The sequence below is a fragment of the Helicoverpa armigera genome, chromosome 12 (genome assembly GCF_030705265.1).
Source record: "Helicoverpa armigera isolate CAAS_96S chromosome 12, ASM3070526v1, whole genome shotgun sequence".
NCBI classification, from domain to species: Eukaryota; Metazoa; Arthropoda; class Insecta; order Lepidoptera; family Noctuidae; genus Helicoverpa; species Helicoverpa armigera.
In genome coordinates this window covers 2937314-2962926 of record NC_087131.1, presented here as the reverse complement: position 1 = coordinate 2962926, position 25613 = coordinate 2937314, and the positions used below count along the sequence as shown (strand labels likewise).

At 36.4% G+C, this 25613-nt stretch overlaps 1 protein-coding gene across 4 annotated transcripts in view; it reads left to right on the top strand.

The window, feature by feature from the left end:
* LOC110378152 (tachykinin-like peptides receptor 86C) overlaps positions 1-25613 on the top strand; it is a 68640-nt gene that overhangs the window by 26405 nt on the left and 16622 nt on the right. For all 4 annotated transcript variants that reach the window (XM_064037152.1, XM_064037151.1, XM_064037154.1 and 1 more), the window contains exons 4-8: positions 1447-1548; positions 9976-10110; positions 13402-13479; positions 21564-21714; positions 23944-24140. In XM_064037152.1, coding sequence (XP_063893222.1) covers positions 1447-1548; positions 9976-10110; positions 13402-13479; positions 21564-21714; positions 23944-24140 — 663 coding nt within the window. The remainder of the gene's footprint in view (positions 1-1446; positions 1549-9975; positions 10111-13401; positions 13480-21563; positions 21715-23943; positions 24141-25613) is intronic.

Genomic DNA, 25613 nt, shown 5'->3' with positions numbered 1-25613 from the left:
GAAGCTTGCAGGTGTGCGGTAGCCGAATATCTGTGGATTAGGCTACGCGTTTGTTTACGTTTGTAATGGCACTCCTGTTAGGTTATGATGCCCTGGTACTTTTGTTTGGAGTTAGTGTGTAGCTTTTGTAATGGATTTTTTTAATGTTCTGATCCCTATGATTCCTCTCGTGACTCAAGGGAACGTTTCGAACCCAAATAAAAAGTAGCTTATGGTTCTTCCTAGTCTTTGAGCTATTTGTGTAATAATTGAATTGAATCATATTCAAATTACAGGTAAAGAACCTAGTATTGGAAACTGCTAACCTACATAAGTATATCCTAAACATACACAGATATGTGTATAAACAAATTCAAAAGTATCACTATTTGTTCCATCAGTTCCATTGAACAGTTGATTTAAGCTTACAGGTTTGCGGTAGGTGCGAATATCTGCGGATTAGCGGAACAGTTTGTTTACGTTTGTAATCGTACTCCTGTCTGGTTATGATGCCCTGGTACTTTTGTTTGCATTACAGTTTTTTGTGGTATTTTATTACTCCATGATTATTTTCTATATACTGTTAGAACCTTCCAGAAATAATTGTTTGACAAAAAGTATATGTTTGTTGTCCATAACGGTATTGTTGGAGACCCATTGATCAGAACAAAATGCAAATAAGAGTATTGTTAGTAGTTTAGGTCTTAAATCGTATTATTTTGTTTAAATGAACAAAGCAAAGTGACCTTCATGAAGGCCTTTATATGTTCACGTGTTTGATTCAAGGTCACAATGAATAAGTTGTCAAGCTCTGATTCATGCTCATATTGCAAAACCGAAATAAAAAAAAAAACTTTTAGTATATCTATGACACTAAATACCACTTACAAGTGTCATATAAAATGATTGGCAGTTATAACAAGGGTTCTTTATGTATAGCAATATCAATGTGTCTAGACCGTTATTGATCTGTCGTCCTTTATGTGTGTCAAGAGAAAATAGGTGCTATTGTAAAGTTACTATAAATAGGTGTCTATGAAAAATTTAAACAAGTAATAGTTAAACTAAAACTTTTTGGAGATGTTTTTTTTTATGAATGAAACTTAGACAACGTATTAAATGTCTCATTTTACATCGACCTTTATAATATGATCTAATAACTTATTAGGTCCCTGAATACAGCTGCTTAATAAATAATAGGTCAAAGCTGTTTACGCTACTATCGAGTAACATTATTTTAATTTTAAATTTTCTATATTATGTAGCTGAAGATAACACGTCATTTTGTTTATCCCAGTTATCTCTATTAGTAAAACTTTATGATAATTTTTTTACAATACAACAAATAAAAAATGCAACTAAAATCAATTAAAAATGCACAACAATATTAATTGCACTTGGAGAATATCATACACAACTCACTTTGTGTTTGGAGAATATCATAAACAACTCATTTTATTGTTTCAGCGACTGGGTGTTTGGCGTCCGGTATTGTCAACTGAGCAACTTTATAGCGAATGTGACGGTAGCCGCTAGCGTGTTTACGCTCACTGGGATATCTTTTGACAGGTAATATTTATTTTATTTGGAAGCTTTTAACATGTGCTTGTTTGTGATAGCAGATATTGTTGTGCTATTTTATGTACTTTGACAATGAGCTAAAATTGTAGTTGTATTTATTTCAGTTGTGTGTCAGGTTAATTTATATAGAATATTGAATTCTAAGAAAATTCTGAGAAAATATTATTTCCTTAAATCGTATCGTTGTTTCCTGAAAAGTTTGTTGATAAAAACACTGAAAAGCAAAAAAAAAAACTATTCTTAGGTGCATCGGCCTAGAAGTCAGTGTCTAATGGATGTAACAAAGTTTATAACGCCACCGACTTCTAGGCCGATGCACCTAAGAATAGTTTTTTTTGCTTTTCAGTGTTTTTGGGAGTCGGTTTTATTTTTTTGTATTTTTTTTTTATTTTTAGCTTTTCAGTGACAAGCATAGTTGTCACTATCCGCATGTCATATCCACAGTGGAAAGTTCTCATCAATACGAACAATATAAGCCCAAACACGAGGTAGTTTACATATTCAATTGTCGAGTTCCCTCGACGTTCGCTGTTCTCCATCATCAGGTCAGCTTCAAACCTTCACTGTTGCAAAGGTCTCGTCAATACAAACAAAATAAGCCCAAACACGAGGTAGTTTACACATTCATTGTTCAAGTTCCCTCGACCTTCTCTGGTCTTCATCATCAGGTCAGCTCCAAACCTTCACCATTGCATAGTGTTATCAGACATACGTCTTACTGTTAAGTTTTTACCCTACGTATGCCTACAATTTTTGAAAGTTGCCCTCGATTTCTCAGGGTTTCCATCATCAGATCCTTACCTGGTGACTATGGGACCACCTGGGAGGTAAACCCTATCAAACAAAAAAAAATAGCAAATCGGTCCAGGCGTCTTCGAGTAATCGGTGAACATACATTAAAAAAAAAGATCCCGACGAATTGAGAACCTCCTCCTTTTTGGGAAGTCGGTTAAAAATAATATATTATTATTGAAGACAGTAAGACTACATATATAGAAAACTAGCTGGTGCCCGCGACTTCGTCTGCGCAGGTTTAGTATTTCGAACAATATGTTTACAAATTGTAGCCTTTGTGTTATTCTGATGTATAAGCTATATTATTGTAAAGTTTCATTAAAATCCATTCAGTAGTTTTTGCGTGAAAGAGTAACAAACATCCGTTTCCGTGACGGTCCCGGATCAGAATAGGTCGTCCCCATCTCTCTCCCGTGGGTGTCGTAAGAGGCGACTAAAGGGAACCTAAAGGCCAGTGCATAACATCTGTACTTTGGGCCACCCGCACGGTGACGGGTAATTCACCACAATAGCATTCCCAAAGAGGGTTGGTGTCAGGCAGGCGGCCGACCATAAAACTTTAGCCAAAACTTCTGCAGTATGAAGAAAGTAAATAAAGTTATGAGCGATAGGGCTAGGGCGTACCCCACAGGCGACGCGCAGGAGCAGCACCCGGCTCCTGTGGGAAATGGACAAGGGTTGTCGCACCAAAACGGGCGGGTGCGACGTAAGAGGCAAGCTCAAAGTGTGAGAGAATTGAGATTGAGGTATGCGAGTTGGAATGTAGGAACGATGACTGGAAGAGGAAGAGAGCTAGCAGATGTTTTGAAAAGGCGACGAATAAATGTAGCGTGCCTGCAAGAGACAAAATGGAAGGGTGCAAGGGCTAGAGAGATAGGTGAAGGATATAAGTTTTTCTATTGTGGAAGTGACGGCAAGAAAAATGGTGTGGGTATAGTTTTGGACAACAGGCTGAAAGATTGTGTAGTAGATGTTAAAAGAATGAATGATAGACTAATAGCGGTTAAATTAATTGTGGACGGCAAGGCCATAAACGTGATAAGTGTTTATGCGCCGCAGTCAGGCTGCGAGGAGAGTGTAAAGGAGAAGTTTTGGGAGGACTTTGACTGCTTGATGATGAATGTACAGGATAGTGAGGAAGTCTATGTGGGTGGGGATTTTAATGGTCACGTAGGAAGACTGAGCGATGGATATGAGAGAGTGCACGGTGGTAGGGGTTTTGGAACCCGGAATGCAAGCGGCGAGACATTACTTCAAGCTGCCAGTGCCTTCGACCTGGCCATAACAAACACGTGGTTCAATAAACGAGAGGAGCACCTCGTGACATATAAGAGCGGCCACCACGCGACACAGATAGATTACTTCCTAGTGAAGCGGAGTAGTCTATGCTGTGTCAAAAACTGCAAAGTGCTGCCAGGCGAAGCATTAGTCACTCAGCACCGACTTGTGATTCTGGATGTCAAAGTGACTGTCTTGCCCAAAAGCAACAAAGATCGGCCCCCTCCAAGGATTAGGTGGCGTATGCTAGAGAAGGAAGAATGTGCTGAGGTATTTAGGAGTCAGGTTGTGGACAAAATTTCAGAAATGAAGGAGATGGAAGGTAGATGTGTGAATGAATGTTGGAGTGAAATGGCAAGCCATATAAGGGAAGTCGCAAAAGACGTGTGCGGAGAGTCGAGAGGAAAAGGTTTGATAGATAGAGATACATGGTGGTGGAATGATGAAGTACAAAAGGTTTTGAAAGAAAAGAAAGTAGCATTCAAAGAGTGGCAGAATGTTGAAATAGTGAATGCAAGTCTGAAGGATGACAGAAAGAGAATCTACTTGGAATGGAAGAGGAAAGCAAAGAAGGCGGTAGCAGTTGCCAGAGCTAAGGCGCAGGAGAGGTTGTACAACTCCCTGGACAGTCCAAGAGGCCAAAAAGAGCTCTACCGTATTACGAAAGAGAGAGAAAGACGATCGAGGGACATAACCCACATAAAATGCATGAAAGATGAATCTGGCAAGGTTTTATGTAAAGATGAGGAAATAAAAGAGAGATGGAAGATTTATTTTGAAAAGCTTATGAATGAAGAGAATGTTTGGAATGGAATTCTCCAAGAGGCACAAGTAAATAAGGGATTGGTAAGAGAAATTAGCATGGATGAGGTTGAAAGAGCGCTTGGAAGTATGAAAAATGGAAAGGCCTTGGGCCCTGATGATATACCAGCTGAAGTATGGAAGGTATTAAAGAGGAACGGATGTATGTGGCTGACTTTATTCTTCAATAAGTTGCTGCATGAAGAAGTCATCCCGCAAGAATGGTGCAGTAGTTCGCTAGTGCCCATCTTCAAGAATAAAGGGGATGTGCAAGATTGCGGCAACTATAGAGGGATAAAGCTCATGTCGCATACTATGAAGGTATGGGAGAAAGTGATAGAGAAAAGTGCGAGAAGAGAGTGAAATTACCCAAAACCAATTTGGGTTTATGCCAGGTCGAGGGACAATGGACGCCATCTTCGCACTTCGCCAATTGTGCGAGAAGTACAGACGTGTGCACAGGAATCTGCACATGGTGTTCATTGACCTTGAGAAAGCGTATGATAGGGTGCCTCGGGAAGTGTTGTGGTGGGCCATGAAAGAGAAAGGTGTGCCTGGGAAGTATGTGGAGTTAGTTCGTGCGATGTACAGGCAGTCCTGTACGTATGTCCGATCGTCGGCCGGCAATACTGACCAGTTCAGTGTGGCTGTGGGCCTGCACCAAGGGTCTGCTTTAAGCCCTTACCTCTTCCTGCTTATTATGGACGCCTTGACGGCGGACATACAGGAGGAGGCACCCTGGTGCATGCTGTTTGCCGACGACATCGTCCTGGTTAGTGAAGACGGACCTGAGATCCAGAGCAGATTGGGGAGTTGGCAACAGAGACTGGAGAATGTTGGCTTAAAATCAGCAGAACCAAGACCGAATACATGTTCTGCGATTTCGGCGGTCTCTCCAGTCCTGAAGCCATAGCGCTTGATAACGCACTTCTTCCAGTCTGCTCCGATTTCCGGTACCTCGGTTCGCTTATTCAGGGCGATGGCGAAATAGATCGGACAGTTACGCACAGAATTAACGCAGGATGGATGAAATGGCGGCAGGTAACGGGAACAACTTGTGACCCTCGTATTCCCCTTAAACTTAAGGGGAAAATTTACAAGAGTATGGTCAGACCTGCTGTCTTGTATGGATCAGAGTGCTGGCCCACAAAAGCGACGAATGAAAGACATTTGCATGCGGCAGAGATGAGAATGTTAAGAGGTATGTGTGGGGTTACGCGAATGGATAGAGTGAGGAATGAGTATATAAGAGGAAGTTTGAAAGTGGCGCCGGTAACAGAAAAACTGCGTGGAAACCGGCTGTCGTGGTATGGGCATGTGATGCGGAGGAATGAGAGTCATGTTGTGAGGAAGGTGATGAGTATGAACGTGGACGGATATAGTGGAAGAGGAAGACCAAAAAAACGATGGATGGATTGTGTGAAAGTAGATATGGTAAGAAAGAATGTTACTTGTGAGATGACGGCAGATAGAGAAGTATGGAAGAAGAAAACATGCTGCGCCGACCCCAAATGAAATTGGGATAAGGGCAGGAGGATGATGAGTAACAAACATCCATACATCCATACATACAAACTTTCGCGTTTATAATAATAGTAGGATATTCTGGATATTAATCGAGTGTAAATTAATTTTAAATTCATTATATCCAGAATCTATAAAACCATCTTAACCGCTGTGTAAATGTTCCTCATAATTGAATTAACTTCTTCATACAGCTTTTAAACTATCTTTATTTGATATTTAAAACTACGTTACTATTTTAAGAATTCTTCACAAAGGTAACACTGAATACGTTTTACATTACTTCGTAGAAAGCCGCATCGCACTAAAATCTCTAACAGAATCAAAAAACATAAAACCTTTTCTAGGGTAGATATCGATATTATGTATGAGCACAGAACATTTACTCACAAATTACATATTTTATTCCACGAAATGTGAAGGACATTTAGGATCGCGTTTCCCGTACACTCGTATTGGTAAATAAATTGTCCACTTAACATGGGCCTCTGCTAGCTATATTTCATTCGACTAATAGGGTCAAACGGGTCGCTTACAGTGGTCACAGGCTTTACTTGAGTCCTTAAACTCGTCCGACGTTTGGGCCCCAAACTGGAGAAGGCAGGTGCTGCATTCAAGCGGCTCCTGCCCAACCTGGGAGGCCCAAACGCCCCCTGCCGTAAACTCTACGCGGGGGTCATGCGGTCCATGGCCCTTTACGGGGCCCCGGTATGGGCACGTTCGGTACGGCCGCGGGCTGTACACTACCTGAACGTGCCCCAAAGGGTGATAGCCATTAGGCTAATCCGGGGGTACCGCACGATCTCCCGCGAAGCAGCTGGCCTACTTGCTGGACTGCCACCGTGGGATCTGGAGGCGAGGGTCTTCTTGCGCCTGTACGACTGGCGCGAAGAGGCTCAGCGCCGGGGGGAAACTCCGCTGCCGCGGCAAGTAGTCGCGCAGCGGGCGGAGCTCCGGCGCGATCTCATGGTGGCCTAGAGGGAGCGACTGTCGCAACCCAGTGCAGGGCACGCCACGATCGAGATGTCAGCAACCCCAGCGGGGCCCAGCAGGGCCAAGGCCTGCCGGGGCTGCGGGTTGTTCGAAAGAGATACCGCGGCCCTGGTACATAAAAGGCCTATGACGGAACACGACTGTTTTTAGTCAGTAAGAGTCTGACACTCCCTCACCGTTGCTAACCCACAGCGGGAGGGGTCATTTGATGATTTTTGACGTCGGAAAAAAAAGTCCTAAATTATTTGACGTAAAAACGGCTACGCTTAGAATTTATTTCGTGGCTTCTCAACAGATGGGGCGTCGCAAAAACGTTCGTAAGAAGTGACAAAATTGAATTATAAATGAAACAGAAATCCTAGAATTTGAAATGGGTACGCTTCTTATTTATTTTTAGGTCTTAAGGTGACATCTTGGTTAAATAAAATCTAAAATAAATTGTTAAAAGATTTTTTTACTTTGATTGTAGGTTAAGTGATAATGTCATCGATATACAGAATCAATATTTTTTATGTCCTATAAATAGCAATAGTAATTATCATAGTGGAAAAAAATTGTAAACAATATTAGGTAAAATCCATTGTAGTTTTGATTTGATTGATTACAAGATTACCGATTGATTGCCAGACAATATGGATTAGTCTTTTTTCCAATGTTGAAATGCTGAAAGGTTTTTTCTCTTCCTACGTTTCTTGCCATTCGCACACATTTCACAAGTTGCTGACGGAGTGTTCCACGACGATGGCAGACTTTTGCTGAATCGGAACAATTTGGTTTGTACACTCATACGTTTGCTCTCGGAAATGGCATTTATACCATTTGGGTTACATTTTGGATATTCGTTACGTTTTGACACGTTTGCATCCTAGCGTTAGTGTCCAGCTATTAAAAGAAAATTGGACCAAAAGAAGGACTTACAAATTCCAAGTAAAACACTACAAGCTTAGATAGTTAAGTTTCTTATATTTCTATCACTTTTTTTCTTAGTTTTGTATCACTAATAATCTGCTTTCTGTTATGACTGCGCATAGTTACCTTCTAATCTAAAGGTATCTTCTAGATACTGCTATTTCTTAGTAGCATACGGCGAAGTATTATACGTATCTCGTATTCTGGTGTTCAGTTATATGTCGGTACCTAGAAGGCATATTACGATTGTGTATTGTGTATGCTTACCTTGTCACAATATGATAAATATATGAGGATTGTATCTCTTTGTTGTTACCGTTATGCAAAAAAGTCTTTGAGAATACTACACCTAATAGAAATGTTTTGTATTCTCCGGGGGGATTCATATGATATTGTGACACATATCATATGATATGTCTTGATATATCAAGCTGCGATAACCGTGGTCAGGTAGGCAATGAAAGTCCATTAACGCGATTAAAACTACAAAGTTCCAAGACACTAATATCTCAATGGATGTCCTTGGCGGATAAAGGTCTTTGTGTTCAGCGACTTTTGTTACTCTCTAACGTCCAGACTTTTGTTAGTCTGACAGGTTCTTGTACAGTCAACTTCAGGTCAGTGAGAACAGTTTTATAGGAAAATCGTACTTATTACTATTGAGTTAAGGTGCATGACAGTTACCGCTGATGTGCAGTCTACTGTACTTTAATGATCAGGTATTTTGTAATCTTCATTGTGTTAATAGATTTTTGTTGTTGACTGTTCTTCAGTGATAGTTTTCTCAACAAACTGAAGCCCATCCGCGTCCATGCTTCTGCAAACACGTAGAGCCGTATGTGTTACGGCTAATGTCTCCCTGGTCGTGACAGATGTCATACTATCGGAGTATGAGATTGCACCTGTTCCTGCAAAGTTGTGTATACTGAAGCTTAGTTGTTACTTAGCTTACTTTGAGTTTAAAAAAGTAAATGTAGGTATATATAATTTTGCTACAATTTCACTCAAAAAAATCTTGGTAAAGTAGGCTCTCAGACTAAACAGAATTCATTCATTAAATCCCACTTTTATAATTTTGTTTGTGTGTTAGTACTCCAATTTACATTTGGAAACCAAATATTTTTCTATCTGGCTGTTTTGGAATAAGATCGTCTTTTGTTAATACTTTTGTCTGATACTTAGGCTTTATTTATCTCTTTTGAATTTCGAAGTTTGATATTGAAAGTCTCTTTGAATTTGAACAATGAAGGTGCCTAAATCAGGTTTATTGTTAGAAGTCATTTCAGAATAAGCTAGATTAAATTGAGTTATTTTGTCCCATTCTTACGTAATAGAGAGTATTCTATTTCTTTTGTAAGAAGACAAACTTTTCATTAGGGCTTTGAGAAAAATAAAGGTACATTACTGTAATTATTGGGTCCTGTAACTTTTAGTTCATGTTTTTTAATAATCTGGGCATTAAAAAATTTTAAAATTTTTACATTCGTGGCTTAAAGTGTTGTTGTATGTTTTGCTGTAGGACTTCAATTTCCCAATTTCATCAAATTATTTTATACTTTCATAGACCTTTTTCGACATACTTATCTGGCTCTAGGTACTAACTTATTTTTATCGACGCGTAATCTAGCGTTACAACAAAAGTTGACCAAGTACGTCAGCTGTGTTTTATAAAAGAAATTTTGCGCAGAAAGTACTTGCGTATTCTGCCTAACAGTACCCGTATGATCGATCAACATTCTTCTTTAATAAAACAAAATACGCGTACCTACTGCTTTCTTGACCATTTTTTGTTGTAGTTAACAAGAGGGTTATCCTAACGGAACGCTAAGAAGTAGATTATTAAACGCCGTTGTAATCTTTTTCTAATTCGAATTTTATTTTTAATCAGTAGCGTGTTCATCATCAGACTTTTTGTCGTCCCACTGCCGGGCATAGTACTCATCTCACACAGAGAAGCATTGAGCGTTAATAATCAAAATACCTATATTTTCAAGCTACATTGACCCATAGATATAAAGACTAGCATATATATTATTTTAAACTCAATTTTTACTACTACATTATTCTAATTTATTTCAGTTTTACTTATTCACAATATTTTTTATTCTTGTACAGGTACCAAGCCATCGTCAGACCAATGAGGCCGAGGATGTCGAAGACCTGTTCCCTGGTGATGATAGCCTGCATCTGGATCAGTGGTATGCTGCTAGCAATACCCTGCTTACTGTACTCAACAACTAAGGAATATAGGTGAGACCTTGTTATATTTCTAGTTTATTTTAAAGTCTCCTCAACTTGCTCAGGGGTTTGGGCCTTGAGATTGAGGGGTATGTGTATTGACTAAAGTATGGATCAGCTTACTGGTCACGGAAAGCATCAAGTCATTAAATAAACAGAACCTAGGCATTTCGACCCTAATACTAAAATCTATTTTCTAAGGTATCATGATTTAAACACAAAATTGTGTTCTTGAGATTTTATTTGCGCATATACAAAAATAATCTTGATTAAACTAAAAAAAAAACATCAACGATAAAAAGTCATCCGAATCTCTTTTTGACTTGTTCGCGCCCAAAAAACTGTGTACTTAAAAAATATTACCACATCGGAAATATTATGATAAACATTACATAGATATATATTATGATATTGGTTTGATAAACCATTTCAGAGATTTGTGGCCAGCTATAGTCCGATACCCGAACCCTGTGCGGTATTGCATGAACGCACTAATGAGTTTTGTATCCAAGCTTTTGCACGGTTCATGTGCACTACCTACGTAGTAGTAGTAGGGTTAAAGCGAGGCGAAAATTACTATTGTAATTTTCCTATAAATCCTTGAAAACCTTTCCTAAAACCGACGTCATTTTTTCAATGTAAATATTTAAAATATTACCAATGTTTAATGAGGAATGATTAAATTTCATTTTTCTTTCAGTCAATTTTTACCATGACACGCATAAAAATAATGACCTATACTAGATTATTTCGTCACAAAAATATTTAAATCCAATATTATTTAAAACACATTAAAAAGACACATTTCGTGAGTAATTGGGAAAGGTAAGTGAATTTTAGCAACAAGTAAACAAATGAAAGTATATCAGCATAATAGTACTACAAATTGACAACACATTGTTGCAAAATTGAATAATAAACAAAAAAGCAGTGTCAAAGTGACATTGTAATATTAGCGAAAGTCTAGTCTCGTATATAAGAGCCTACGTGATAAGGCTGGAGTATCGAATAATATTTTCAACTTTGAAGAAACTTTCAAGGTATTATCTAGAATCATCATCCTCCTGACCTTGTCCCAATTCTTTTTGGGGTCGGCGCAGCGTGTTTTCTCCTTCCATACTCTTTTATCTGCCGTTCTATCGCACCGGTAACTTCTTAACGGGTTCTTTCTAACCACATCGACTTTGACATCGACACACAATCCATCCATCCTTTCTTTGGTCATCTCCTTCTACTATAGGTATCCATCCACGTTCATACTCATCACTTTCCTTACTACATGACTTTAGTGCCAATACCATGACAGCCGGTTTCCACGCCGCTTTTCTGTTTACGAAGGCACTTTCAAACTTCCTCTTATATACTCTTTTCTTACTTTATCCAGTCGCGTTTTCTGGAATATACCAGCAAATATTCCTATGTTCGTCGTAGTAATAGAAGTGCATTTTGTGGAAGAAAATGGCTAATATAAAAGTAACACATGTTACAATAAAATGCAGCATTTAAAAAGATGGTATGTGCTGCAGATAATGCTGAGAAAATGTATTTCTATGTTTTCTAGTACCTATTATACTTTCAAGTACTACAATTTCGAGCATAAAATACGTATCCTTTAACGATAATTGGAGTATGAGTGTAGAGTATAAGAAGAATTCTTGATGAAGACAAGTGTCTACTTATGAACAGTCTGATGGGCCTACGATGGATTGCTATCTGTTGATTTTTACTAGAAATAAGAATTTGATTTTACCTACTTGTACATGAGGCTAATGTTAAAATTTTATTTCTAGCAGGCAAATCTACAGATGTATAGGGTATTGATATTCGTCGTTATTGATTACCGGCCAAGTAGATCAATGGCAAAGAACCGGACGCACTTCGACCACTTTGCGGAGCGTCTAAGTTTTTTTTAGATGGCTTAAAAAAGGTAAACGCTTCTAAAACCTTTCCGAGATAGATTACTTTGCGAGTATTTTCAATAATAACTATATTCCTTAGTATCTTGATTTTATTTGTGAAAGTATATGTAGGTTAGGAGAATAATATTATAATTTATTCCACACATTTCCGAGATATTGATGATTGTTCGCATTTATATATTTCTGAGCCACTGTTACAATAGCGGAATATCCGTAACCAAATACACAGTTTGTTTTAAATAAAAAATGTTATATATACTTGTTTTATTTGTTTACATTATTAATTGCAACGTTATTCTGTACGCAATTCCACATACCAGCAAATTGGTCGACTTTTGTTTTTCCAATCAACACCCCGATTGTCTGTTATTTTTTAAATTGCTAGCTGTTGATAAAAAATACCATTACATGGTGTTTTGGGAATTTTCAATTAAAAGTTTATTGAAAAAAATCTTGAATAAATAAAATAAATAAAGGCAAATAAATACCTCCCTGGTGTGTGTTAAAAGTGTTTGACATTTCGATATTTTTTTAAGGACATAAATAGCACACACCATTATAAACCTATATGTTAAATCCTGAAAATACCAAAATATCTGCCAAGGTCTGTATAAATAGAATAATTTTCCCTGTTTGACCATAGCTAAGAAACAAAAAAAAAAAACAAATTAAAAATGAATAAAAAGAACCTCATTTAGACTCACTTAGCCTTATTTGAACAAATATGTACTTAACCTACATACAACTGAAACTCTCTAAGGTAATTAGACAATTTAAAGTTAACAAGTTTGTACAAACATCATCATCCTCCGAGGCTTTTTCCCAATTATTTTGGGGTCGGCTTCCAGTCTAACCGGATGTAGCAAGTTGGTACAAACATAAGCAATTATAAAGACAGACATATGAGTTGTTTTTTATTGTTTACAGAGTGAAGTTAAAAATCATAGCAATACAACACTAAATAGAAGTGGAAAGATTAGGCATTTAAGTAGACCCTTTATCATACTCACCAAATCGTAATTTAAAAAAGTTTTAACTAAAAACGGATTTTTTATTTCTTACGCTTATAAATATATTAGACATATAAATAAAAATACTTTTATGGGTTTTATCTCGGTTAAATTAATATTTTTTAATCCCGACGTTTCGTAAGTAAGGTGTTGGTCGTCTTGATGTTATAGTATTAAATAATATTAATATAACCGTGACAAAAGCCGTAAAATTAGTTTTATATAAAAACTGATCGGCTATACAATATTTCATACAAATACCTTCATGAAACGCGTGTATTAAAAATTCCCAAAATGCCTTTGTCACCTCAAGCTGTGCACTGCAGTGTGCTGTGCAAAATTTTAATTAAAACGTCTGGTTTCCATCTGTGCAGGTCGAAAGGTATCCTCAAAACTGCATGCTTGCTGTCGTGGCCTGACGGACTGCCAGACGTCTCGTATATGGATTTTGTGTGAGTATTCAAATTTTGAATTGTAGATAGATAGACCTATACAATAGGTCTACTGAATGTTTGTGCAGTTAGCAGATGTCAATTTTCAAGGAATGTCGGTAGTTTTTGTACTGCCTTTAGAATTGTCAACTGCACAAAACATTCAGTCCCCTTTATACATTGTTTTTTATTTAGTAGATGTTTCTGTTGTTGCTTATTTTACTTTTGGAACACTGATTCTGATTTGTAGTAATGAATTGGAGGAGGTGTAATTTTCAATCGAACTATTTAATTTTAGCTCGCTTTGGGATATGCATACCTACTTGTCATTTAAGTTATTTAAAAAACCGTTGGTAATTTCGAATTTCAATCAGTTCAGCTCGTAGTTTAAATCAATTATAACATTAAGAGTTCAGTAACATTTCCTTTAAACACGTCGTTTTAAGAACTCAACAACAACTTAGACGATAAAGAGTACTACAGTCTGAAGTTTACCGGCAACAAAACACATGTTCTCACAGAGACTTAATTTCATAACTTACCTACCATTTAAAACTTTACTAAAGCAAGTTTGTAAACGAAGTTTTTAATAACCAGACAAACATGTTCCACGTGCACTCCAATCTGAAGTTCCTCTAGTTTCTAGATCTTCGAGAATTAAATTAGAACCGAGTTTATAATAGAGGAAAGTTATTTCAATGGTTTAACTTAACTCTAACTCTGTTGGTTAATAGTGAAATCTCGTAATAGAATTTTAACTTACTCTCACTATCCTTGGGTAATTTAGAGGTTAGAAAAATGTGTGTATTTCTAGTAAAAGATCTCGTATAATATCGATGCTGACGAACACTAAATCAAGTTTGTAATAGACTACATATAATGGCTTACATTGTTTTCTTGGTCAGCAGTTTTGTAATTTTGGAGAATTGCTTGATAAACAGAAACATGTGGTAAAGTAATTTATATTTATTTTTATAAAACTTTCCCGAAAGAAAAAGGTTCGGATTTTGAAATTCGCTGAAGCGCCGATATTTGACTTTCGGTTTCTTCACTATTTGTATACTTTCTTAATGTAGTAATTTATTATTTGTATTTTCAACTAGGTACCTACATAATCATGAAAGTCTTGCAATACCATGTCATTTTAAATACATATTTTTACCAATAGTAAATTACTAGTGAATTCCATGTAAACAAATTAGTTAGAAGATTTCCTCGAGGTATGCTCGAGCTTTCTCAAATAGAGGTGAACTATGCTCGAGTTGCTCGTAGTCAGTTAGGCGGTAATAACTTTATTAATTCGATTGCAATGCAGACAAGATTCCCTTGCGTTCTATTTGTTTTGAATGATCTCTTAATAAGTTTAGTATTATGTAAAATGATAATGCTTTTTTGATGGCAACTATTGACTCGATTCAGTACTACTACTTCCCAATTATCGATAGGTAAGTATACCAATGTAGCTGATACTATTAATTAGCCGTTATAACCCAGTCCCGAGGAAGCTATTCCAGTAACCAGATAAAAAGTAGCCTATGTCTTTTCTCAGACTCTAGACTTTCTACCTTTCAGATAAATCTGTTCAGCAGTATTATTAGCAGACAGAAAGATATATAATATAGACAGACCGACTCCCTTTCTATTTTTTTCGCATTTGTTATATATATATATAAGTAAGCATAATGCGAAGCCCATGTATATAATTCTGCCCTAAATACCTCGAATTATCGAAAGCTCACATATCCTTCCTAGAAAAGGGATATTCGGCTTGTTATACAACTAGGTACTTCAACGATGATTGTGTGTATCGCTCATTTACCTTTATAGCAATAAAGGCTTTATACCATTCAATACACAGGGATTACAAAACGAGATAATAGGTTGTTTTCCAAGAACCGGCTTTTCCTTTCTGGGAAATCAGACATCATTTTCTGCTAAAAGCTCTTGAATAAATTTATTAAAATTTTATATTATATTAATTTCAAAGAAAGAAATAATACTTTTTCAATTATCTTGTCACCTCTTGACAAGGTTTTTAAACGCAATTTCCGTTTCAGTGTCGTCAAGTTAAGGAACGTGTAAACTTCCTCTGTACTAACTTTACCCAATAATTGAATATTTAAAACACACACGTAGTCTGGCATTTATAATTATCACAGACCAAAATAAGTTGCATTGTATTTTGTATGTTGAACCAAAGAAGTAAACAAAATAAGTCCAATTCAAGACACGTTTTCAATTAGCTAAAAATATGTATCCTTATTTATGTCTTAGTCTTAGACAACAATAAATGAGTAATGATGAAGGAAAACAAAAATATTGATCATCCTTGGCAGTCGTTACGGGTAGTCAGAAGCCAGTAAGTCTGACACCAGTCTAACCAAGGTGTATTGGGTTGCCAGGGTAACTGGATTGAGGGGGTCAGATAGTCGCTCCTTCTAGCTACCTGGAAGCCGACCCCAACATAGTTGGAAAAAAGGCTCGGAGGATGAAGATGAAGGAAAACATTTTGAAGAAACCTGGACTTTAAAGACTGAAATCCCCAAACAAACATGGATATTAATGTTCATGCCTTCTATGAATGAGAAGAGGTTACGTGATAATGAAGCTGAAGCTGGGTACCCAATTCTACAAACGTTATAAACCTGAAATTTTTCATGAATGAATGGATGTTCGTTCCTTCCTCCTTTTACGCAATAACTACTTGACAGATTCTAACGAAACTTGGTAGTAATAAAGCTTACATATCAAAATAAAATATAGGTATAGAGTGTGTTAAGATATAATAGCGGATTAAACCGACGGAATCTAGTCCGAAACATTCAATTATTCAAAGGCGATTTCTATCAATCCCTCAATACATTTCGCTCAATCTATTAAATCCGAACTAAGCAATACCTATTGTAATACAATTTACATTTCAATGAGCAAGTAACACTATTGTTTTAGCCATTTGTGGCTAATACGTGTTAGATAAGTAACAGCCCTTGTTTCTTGCCATTTCTCATTGTATTGGCAAATAATGACATGGCCGAAATGGGTATTCATTTGTTTTGTATTATTATGGTGAAGTGTGTTTTTGTATAGTGTAGAAAAGTCGTGATGGCCTAAGGGGTAAAGAGCCAACATCTTGAGAATGAGGGCGTGGATTCGATTCCAGATTAGGCAAGTACAAATGCAACTTTTATAAGTTTTTATGTACTTTCTCAGTAGATCTTAGACACCAATCGGGTTGCCCGGGTAACTGGGTTGAGGAGGTCAGACAGGCAGTCGCTTCTTGTAAAGCACTGGTACTCAGCTGAATCCGGGTAGACTGGAAGCCGACCACAACATAGTTCAAAACCCCAAAAAGGCTCGGGAGATGAGATGATAGTGTTTGTGTATTAAATAATTACTACAAATAAGACCGAAGGCAAATACATAAGTAATACTTGTGAGATGTCATGTAATTTTGAATTCAATTTAGGGAATCCTGTGAGGTTATAAGCATACTTAAAGATTGCTTAGTAACCAATTCAGAAAAGAAGTCGAACAAGACAAATAAAATAATAGAAAATAGTTTGTGTTCAGTCATATGAATATTGTTTAGTTGTGTAAATAAAATGAATAGTAAAGTAAATAACAATCATTTGTTTTATAGTGACAAATCGAATCGTATTTATTACGTACTGAGTGGATTTTCTATCGAGTAAGGACACACTGAACAGTAATACTTTATTCTTCTAATATATTGCAGTCAGCAAGTTGCCTTCTCAAGCTGTGCACAACGATAAGTTTAAAATATATCGCCATATATCAGACACTTATGAATTCTGTGAATAAAATATTAAACACTGACTGTTTCCCTTAGTTTCACCCACGTCCCATGGGAACTACTGCTCAAACCCGGACAAAATATAGCCTATGCAATCCGATACGACCGGAAAGAGATCAGGCCATCGGGCTATGAGAGTTAAGGAATAGTGAGTGCACCTGTGTCAGTGCAAATGCTTGTGCACTATAATATGTCCTGCGCAGCTGGCTGATCTCCTGATATGAGAACAGATACCATTTCCTCTTTATAAAATCAGTAAACATGAAAATAGGAGATAGAATATTTATTTCAATAAATTCAACTAAACCTCGATAAACAAAGGGACTGCCAGATAATATTAGTCGTTTATATCGTCTAGACATATGATAGCGAACCCTTTGCTAGATAACAATGAGCGTCCGATTTCTGAAGCTACTCTAAGAGACGGAGAGCTCTTATCATGCGCGGTTTAGTAAGGTTGGTGTTACACTACTTAAATGTATCTGGGACCACATTTACTTAATACTAGCTCGTGCCAGCGGTTTCACCCGCATCCCGTGGATAACCTCGGCACGAACCCGGATAAAAAGTAGCCTATAGCCTTCCTCGATAAATAGGCTATCTAATACTGAAAGAATTTTTCAAATCGGACCAGTAGTTCCTGAGATTAGCGCGTTCAAACAAACAAACAAACAAACTCTTCAGCTTTATAATATTAGTATAGATTGAAAACTTTATCAAATAATGGCGTTCACGGGTGATTTCGGCCACGGCGGCTGTTCTCATATAAGCATCAGCCGCAGGACATATTACAGTGCACGAGCATTTGCGCAGACACAGGTGCACTCCTTATTCCTTCACTCTCATAACCCGATGGGACGGCAATCCGACACGACCGACTGAGATTAGGCGCAGGCACGACATTAACGTGCTCTCCGATGCACGGGTGAATCAATCACCAACTTCCAGACTACGGGCTGCTTTGTGCAAGATTTAGAAAACCCACAAAGCGATTTCGTTAAATACACTAGAAATGACGAGTTTTTTTTTAAATGTCTGCAAGAAATATTTTGTGCGCAATTCTGAAGGCTAAAGGGGTTTTTAATATCGTGCCGACTTCATTACGTACAGAATACCTCACATTATGAGGAGTTTTTACCAAAATTGTTTACCCTCATTACTTTGCTTGCGAAAAAATGGCTAAGCATGGGTACACATTTAAGTTTGGACAACATGTGTTTGCATTTTTCCTGTTTTCGAGAGAGAAATAGCCAGAAGAAATACATATTTGTTACGACCCCTAATTATAAAGATACTTTCAATTGTCATAGGTATGGGGCAATCACATATGCGTTTTGTAATCCACAAGATCTTAGAAACACTACTTATGTAATAACTGTTTACTGTTTACTTGTTTAGCTGTAAGTTCTTCATAGTGTACTAAATAAATAAATGCGTATTACAAAAACATAATAGTGTAACACCACCCTAAGGTTAAGGGATAATGGTAATGATTTGTGTAGTTATTCGTGAGAGAAGATAATGTATTATGATACGAATACTACGAATAGAATTAGACAAGAATGGAACGGATTTGATATCATAATTTGATTGGTTTGTGATTTAGAACAATTTGTGTTTTTGTCCTGAAAATAGATTGCGTGATTGGAAATACACAACATAGACTATTTTAATGTAAAAGATAGAAATGTTTGATTTCTTAAATAATGCCGATAAATTATTGATGTTGGTGAATACATGTTTTTGAGATAATCAGAGATGAGATTATTATGAAATCACTCTTGATTTGAATTGCTTTATTTAATAACATCTCTAACCTTGCAAACTTTTTATGAGAGAAACTAAATACCTAATGTTCTATTTATATCAAAATAATTTGACGGTTTAATATGCTCATTGAGCTCTAATTTCTTTCTATTAAAACAATTAACTTAGGTCAGAAAATTAATTATTCAAGTCTATTCTAAGATCCGCCCACTAACAAAAAGTCTCAAAATACATGAGATTGCTCGAAGCATATTATTCCGATTGAAGCGATTAGTATTCCGTGCACAAAATCCCTAGAGTGGTTACTGGTAATCTGAGCACAGTTCCCTATAATACTTACTTTTGTGTTCACGCCGACTAATGAGAGATGGAAATCTTGTTATTCTGGATAACTCTTATTATTCTAACTTATTTCGATCCCTTCGATTCTCTTAGGACACGGAGATGGATAGGTAATCTCAAGAATGGAACTTATAAAAATATGCTGGTGGATTAGTTGAATACAAAGCCTTTTTACAAAGTCCAATAATTTAGTCGATAGAAGAAGTGGGATCATTACCAATTTGTGTTCGTAGGTACAAATGAATAAGGGTTATAGATAACAGATAAAGGCGGAAGAAAATTGAGATACAAATAAAGAAAAGCCAATGTTGTTATGACCAGTCTAGCTTCTCTAAATATAATAAGACCAAATTAACAATTAACAACCACTTTTTCAATAAAATAGCCAAGTATTTATGGACGTACAAAAGCCTCTAAAAAGCTCAATTTAGCCCCACTAAATAACATTATAAAAGACGGGAAAGCGGATAAAAATATTCTCCAATTTATTTGAAGGAGCAGAGCGCTAGTAATATTTTCCGCCGTATCAAATTGAATTTCGTGAATCGCCCCAGACGAGTTTCATAGCAGAAACTATTTTAGCGTCACGTTCACGGCTATAGTCTTGGTTTATTTTCAAACTGGTACTTTCTTGATAATGTAATAGTATGTATTATTACATTATCTACTACTACTAGTATATTATATTAATAGGGCAACTTTTGAGGGTGAAAAGTCAACTTAAATAGATAGATTTACTTTTTTAGGTACAACAATTTTTACACTTTTGATCGTAGAATGAATTGAAGTAGGTGACATAATGGGCGAACTTTTGGCTAAGAGCGATCTCTTCTAGACAACCTTACCTTAACCGTAAATACATGTAACATTATTAGAAGTTCAGTTATTTAAAGTGAATCGCCGTACTTCGTGATTGTTTTAAACATAAGTAATTATTATATAGGTAAATTGTTTTAATTTTTGTATATTTCCGAATGTCCCAATTTACACAGAATCAAACCCTGTTATTATCCTTAGCTTAGTAACGAAAGGGTAACAAAATGATAGACGCACTTTATTTCTACCATGTTTGACTTCAGTCTACAGAGCTAGTTTCTTGTTTGTTAGGACAATATTGTTAAATTAATGTTTGGTCCCGAACAAGACAAATAGTTTCGTTTCTGAGTTTATTTTTAATTGTCTCTCTTTTATTTGCTTTTGAAAACTGTATTTCATTTTTCAATTTGTTCGAACTTACACTTGAAATGTTATTTGATTTCTTTAAAATTGGTATCTTGCCAGAATTGTATCTAAGTATTCTAAGTATTCTATTCTACTGATGATATTTTAATTTTATTCAGGTTCGTACATAGTAACCAAAAATTTTATTTCCATCCCTATCTTGCAGAGTTCAGGAATAATTTAAGAAATACTAGCTTCCACCAGCGGTTTCATCCGCGTCCCGTGGGTACTCCGTGCACCCAGATAAAAATGTATCAAACAGCCTTCATCAATGTATGGGTTAAAACACTAAAAATATTTTTTAAATGGGACCCACCAAATATTTTTGAATTTGAATATTTTTTTAAGTAGTCCCTGGGATTAGCGCTTTCAATACAAACGCCAGCTTTATAATATTAGTATTTACTTTACACTGTGTGAACTGAGAGCTGTGAGCTTGTGGCAAATTTTAATTAAACATAACATTTTACTTGTGTTATTTATTTCAATAACACTAGTTTCGTGGTTGTTCTACATTATTATGTTCACACCAAAATGTTTAGCCTTGAGAAGGATTGGGATGTGTTAGTTTCGTTATGTTTTGAAAGAAATTCGTAGAAAATTAAGGACGAGTGGTAAAGCTACCACAAAAACCTTGAAACCTCTCCTTTTGATCGACTTTTATGTCAGTCCTTTTTAAAAAGGAGGTTTTTAGTTTAACCAGTATCGGCGTGATTATTCTACGTTTGGGTGAACCGATTTAGATGATTTAGGGGTTTTCAGCATAGTATTTGTCTGACAAATAAGACTAAAAGTCGGTTTTTCGGAAAGTCAGTTGATAAACATATGTGATCTATACAAACGGATTCGCTGATCATCACGGCTCACTATTTTTGCGATCACTTCACTTAGCATAATAATAGGTCTGTCACATTAAAGTCTAAAAGATCTCAAAATAATGTTCTTTTTTATTCCATCCCAGGTACCAGGTGCTATTCTTCGTGGTAACATACGCGATTCCAATGCTGGGGATGACGTTTTTTTACTCAGCGATGGGCAAGGTGCTATGGGGATCCGGCTCTATCGGCGAGCTGACGCAGCGACAGGTCGACTCGATACGGTCGAAACGGAAGGTATGTAGAAGAAAAATAATATGTATAAAAAATCATTAGCCTAGCTTTTTTCCAACTGTTCGAGGTTGACTTCGAATCTAACTGGATGCAGCTGAGTGCTTATGTTATGCGTGGAGCGACTGCCTACCCGACCAGACTCAGTCAGTAAGACTGTTTGTTAGACTTTCTGGCCTTTTTTTGGACTTTCTGGCCACAGATATTCAATAATTGTCAGTGCTACTCACTTTTAGATTTTTTTACTAGTGAAATATCTAAACAACGACTTCTCTTAGGGTGGATTTTCTAGAAGTGTCACTCATCTACCCATAATTTAGTAACTGGCTTCTCTCAGTATAGGCGGAACTCGGGTAATAATCAGACATTATCTGAATATCCCTTTTTTCTTTATATTCGGAAGGCACGGCAACTCTTCCGAATAATCACGTAGACCTTCCAGGCATGCTTATCAGCTTAAGATTTCTAGCTTCTTAGTAACACACGATACGCATATTTTAACGTTAATATCCGCTTCATGTATGTAACATTGCCGAAATATTATCTTAGTATCACAAGGGTGTTTCCAAATCTTCTTAGAATTTCAATTTCATACTTGTAACTAAAATGTTTAAAAAATCATTTTGAACCAAGCTTTTATTAAAATGCTCTGCAATAAATTGAGTAAAGCAAAACTTTAAATTATTATATAACTTAAAACGTTGTCGCTACAAAATGCTTAAAATTGCTTTCTTCAAGGTAGTCTGCTTTTAAATACCTATCTATTGTTACGTAATTGAAATCCCTTACTTTAGTAAGTTTAACTACAAAGCAACTTATTCAGACCACGAGTTGTTCAAAATCGGGTTTTAAGTAGTTATATTTTAGTTTATTTACATAGATATTTACAATACATAAAAAATATCCTAGTAAAACAATAAAAAAACACTATAATTATCGAAAACGCGTCAAAAAATTCATCTCCATCGCTGTCAACTGGGAGCGTACCCAAGAGGCTGGCAGCATTAGGTACCAACGGGTTGCAAGATTTGTACCAACCTGAAACATAGCAAGTTGCAGTCTTATAAAAACAAATACCTATCGTCGGTCTTCTCCGAAAATTGTCGATACTCCACGTAACAACGATGCAGAGTTGCCAAACCAATGTTTTATTCAATTTAGTTTCGCTCACGTTGTGTTTGTTCACGTTCGGACTGCTAAAGTGGAGACAATGAGGTTCTACTGGCAATGTGCCAGTGGGACAGTCGGAAAATCGCTGGTTTTACTGTTGGTGCTTTTTTTGAAAGTTTCTGAATGAATGGTGTACCTTTTAGAGTTGTGCCAGCTTCTTATGATTGTCTGGTTCTGTTAAAAGTTGAAAATATTAATAAAGGACTAGCCGTTTTCCTCCTATTTCGTTGGATGTAATACCCGTATTGAGATAAAATATAGCCTATGTCTCAGTTGACAAAATATTTCGTCATTATCGTATTAGTATAGATGTTCCAAATCTTATAGTAACGGTTTATTTTATTACAAGAACATCCTACTACCTGTTTAAATTCGAAGACCCCTACAAATTACCCTATGTCCCCACGTAGCTGGCAATTTCCATACAAACAGCTGCACCCATCCAGACATTTAATGGCTGCCACAAATGTTCAGTTTTCACTGAGCGATAAAACTACAAAGTACTGTTTACTACTATGAAACACACACACAGTTAAGAACTATGAAACTAGAATTTGTCACTACAGTTCAACTGTTGATCGTATAAACTGAATATGAGTGGCGCATATAACTATGAAACTTGTATGATCATACGCTTTTGAACATCGGGAAGAGCTCATGGTAGGTCAAAGCCGCGCGGATCGATCGATCATAAGGTTAAGCAACACTCAGCGCGGTTGGTGACATCTTTTCATGACAAGTTCACGGAAAGCACGATAAACTGGTATGCTCTGATTATAATTTGGACACCTTTGGTAATTGTTATTGGTAAACAGATACTAGTCGCAGTAAGTCTGACAACCATTCTTACCAAGAGGTATCAGTCTTTCCGGGTAACAGAGTTGAGGAGATCAAATGGGTAGTCATTCCACGTAAAACACTGGTACTCAGCCACATCTAGTAAAATTGGAAGCCGACTCCATAGTTGGGAAAAGGTTAATCAGATGAGGCAAATGATAAGTGGAACCCATAACTTTGAAGGTTTTACTGTCTTACATTTTTGAACATCATTAATTTTGTCCACAGGTTGTGAAAATGTTCATCCTAGTGATAGTAATCTTCGGTATTTGCTGGCTGCCTTACCACTCGTACTTCATCTACACACACTTCAACCCGTCAATATTGTATATGAAGTATGTTCAGCATATGTACCTCGGCTTCTATTGGTTAGCCATGGCAAATGCTATGGTCAACCCCATTATTTACTACTGGATGAATGCCAAGTAAGTTTCAATATTTTTTTTTTTTATTTAGATCTAAGGTTCTTCAAATTATACAGGCAGAATTGTGGCTGGGGAGTTTGCTCCACCACTTCTTCCCAGAAAAAAAATACATAGGAAGTAGTGAAGGGCGGGCGTTTTGGGGACTGTCTTTGGTAAATTTCACCTTCAAAATAGTGTTGATTTTTAGCCTACTTTGAAAAAATAAGTTTTTATCTAGATTTATTACTGGCACACTTTTTATTGCTTCATAATTTTTACATAATCAGAAGGCCTAAAACGAGGGTGATGTCTAATTATTTGTACAGGCGTAATCCTGCCTTGATTTAGCCAATTTGTTTCAAAAGAAAATTCATTTGGTTGTAAATCAATCCTTAGGCTAGACAATAGACCGCAATAGGATTTGAAAAAGCGATAGAAATAAGCACTACATACTAGTATAGGCTAAATATACATGAATTGTTTGTTAATAAACCTTTTAGTATTATGAGGATTACAAAATAATTAGTGAACATTAATTAAATATGGGTAACAATACCAAAACTTCATTGTTAAGACCCATTGAAAAGTTATTTTGGTCCCCAAAATGGGATCATAATCGGTCCCTCAGAACTATTAACCATTCGAAAACCGTATATTAATTCTTGGAATGATAGGTTTATGTAGTTCCAATTGAAAATTGACTAGTGACGTGTAAACCAATTGTTTTGTATCGATAAAATAACCGAATGAATAGTGTGGGTTCCGAATAGGTATGTCAATGGTTTTCAGAAAATTAATCATATGGATATTTGTAAGTAAACACAGGGTTTTGTTATTTAGTGATCAGTACTAATTCTGTGTAACAATTTTCTTGTTTAGCATTGGGTAATTTACTTTTTACGTAACTGTTTTTCATAATGATTTGGCCCAATAATTAGAACAAGAAAAAAATACAAAAACGCAAATACCGAAGCCCATTCTATGTAATATGTAATATGAACAGAACTGTAGCATATTAGTATCATACTATATTACAGAACAGTTTTATAGGAAACATTCTTATTATTACTTTTAAACTAATCCATCCCAAAAACTCACGAGACTACCTGTCCTTAAACACCTTAAAAACAAAATGAACAAACTTACTAAATATAGGTGCATTTTTAATAACCTATCGCCAACGTGCACAAGAAAGTCATTAAGGCAGTCGCTGGAAGATTATATTATAAATTATGGCTCAAGCACGTGCGAGAGACGCTAACGGCCCGATGTGGTAGATCAAAATCTACATAATTAAATGGTAGAATAAACTTAACTAAATTAGCATTTTTTTTATTCAGGATTTTTGGTTTTTCTCGTACCTGGGGACACGAATAATTAGGAAAACTGTTCGTTTTCTGTTTACTAAATGAGTAGGTATTTTAATTTTTTGTGTTTAGGGTTACCTTTGATCTCTTGTGTACAAATAGGTACTTAGTTTTAAAATTAAATATA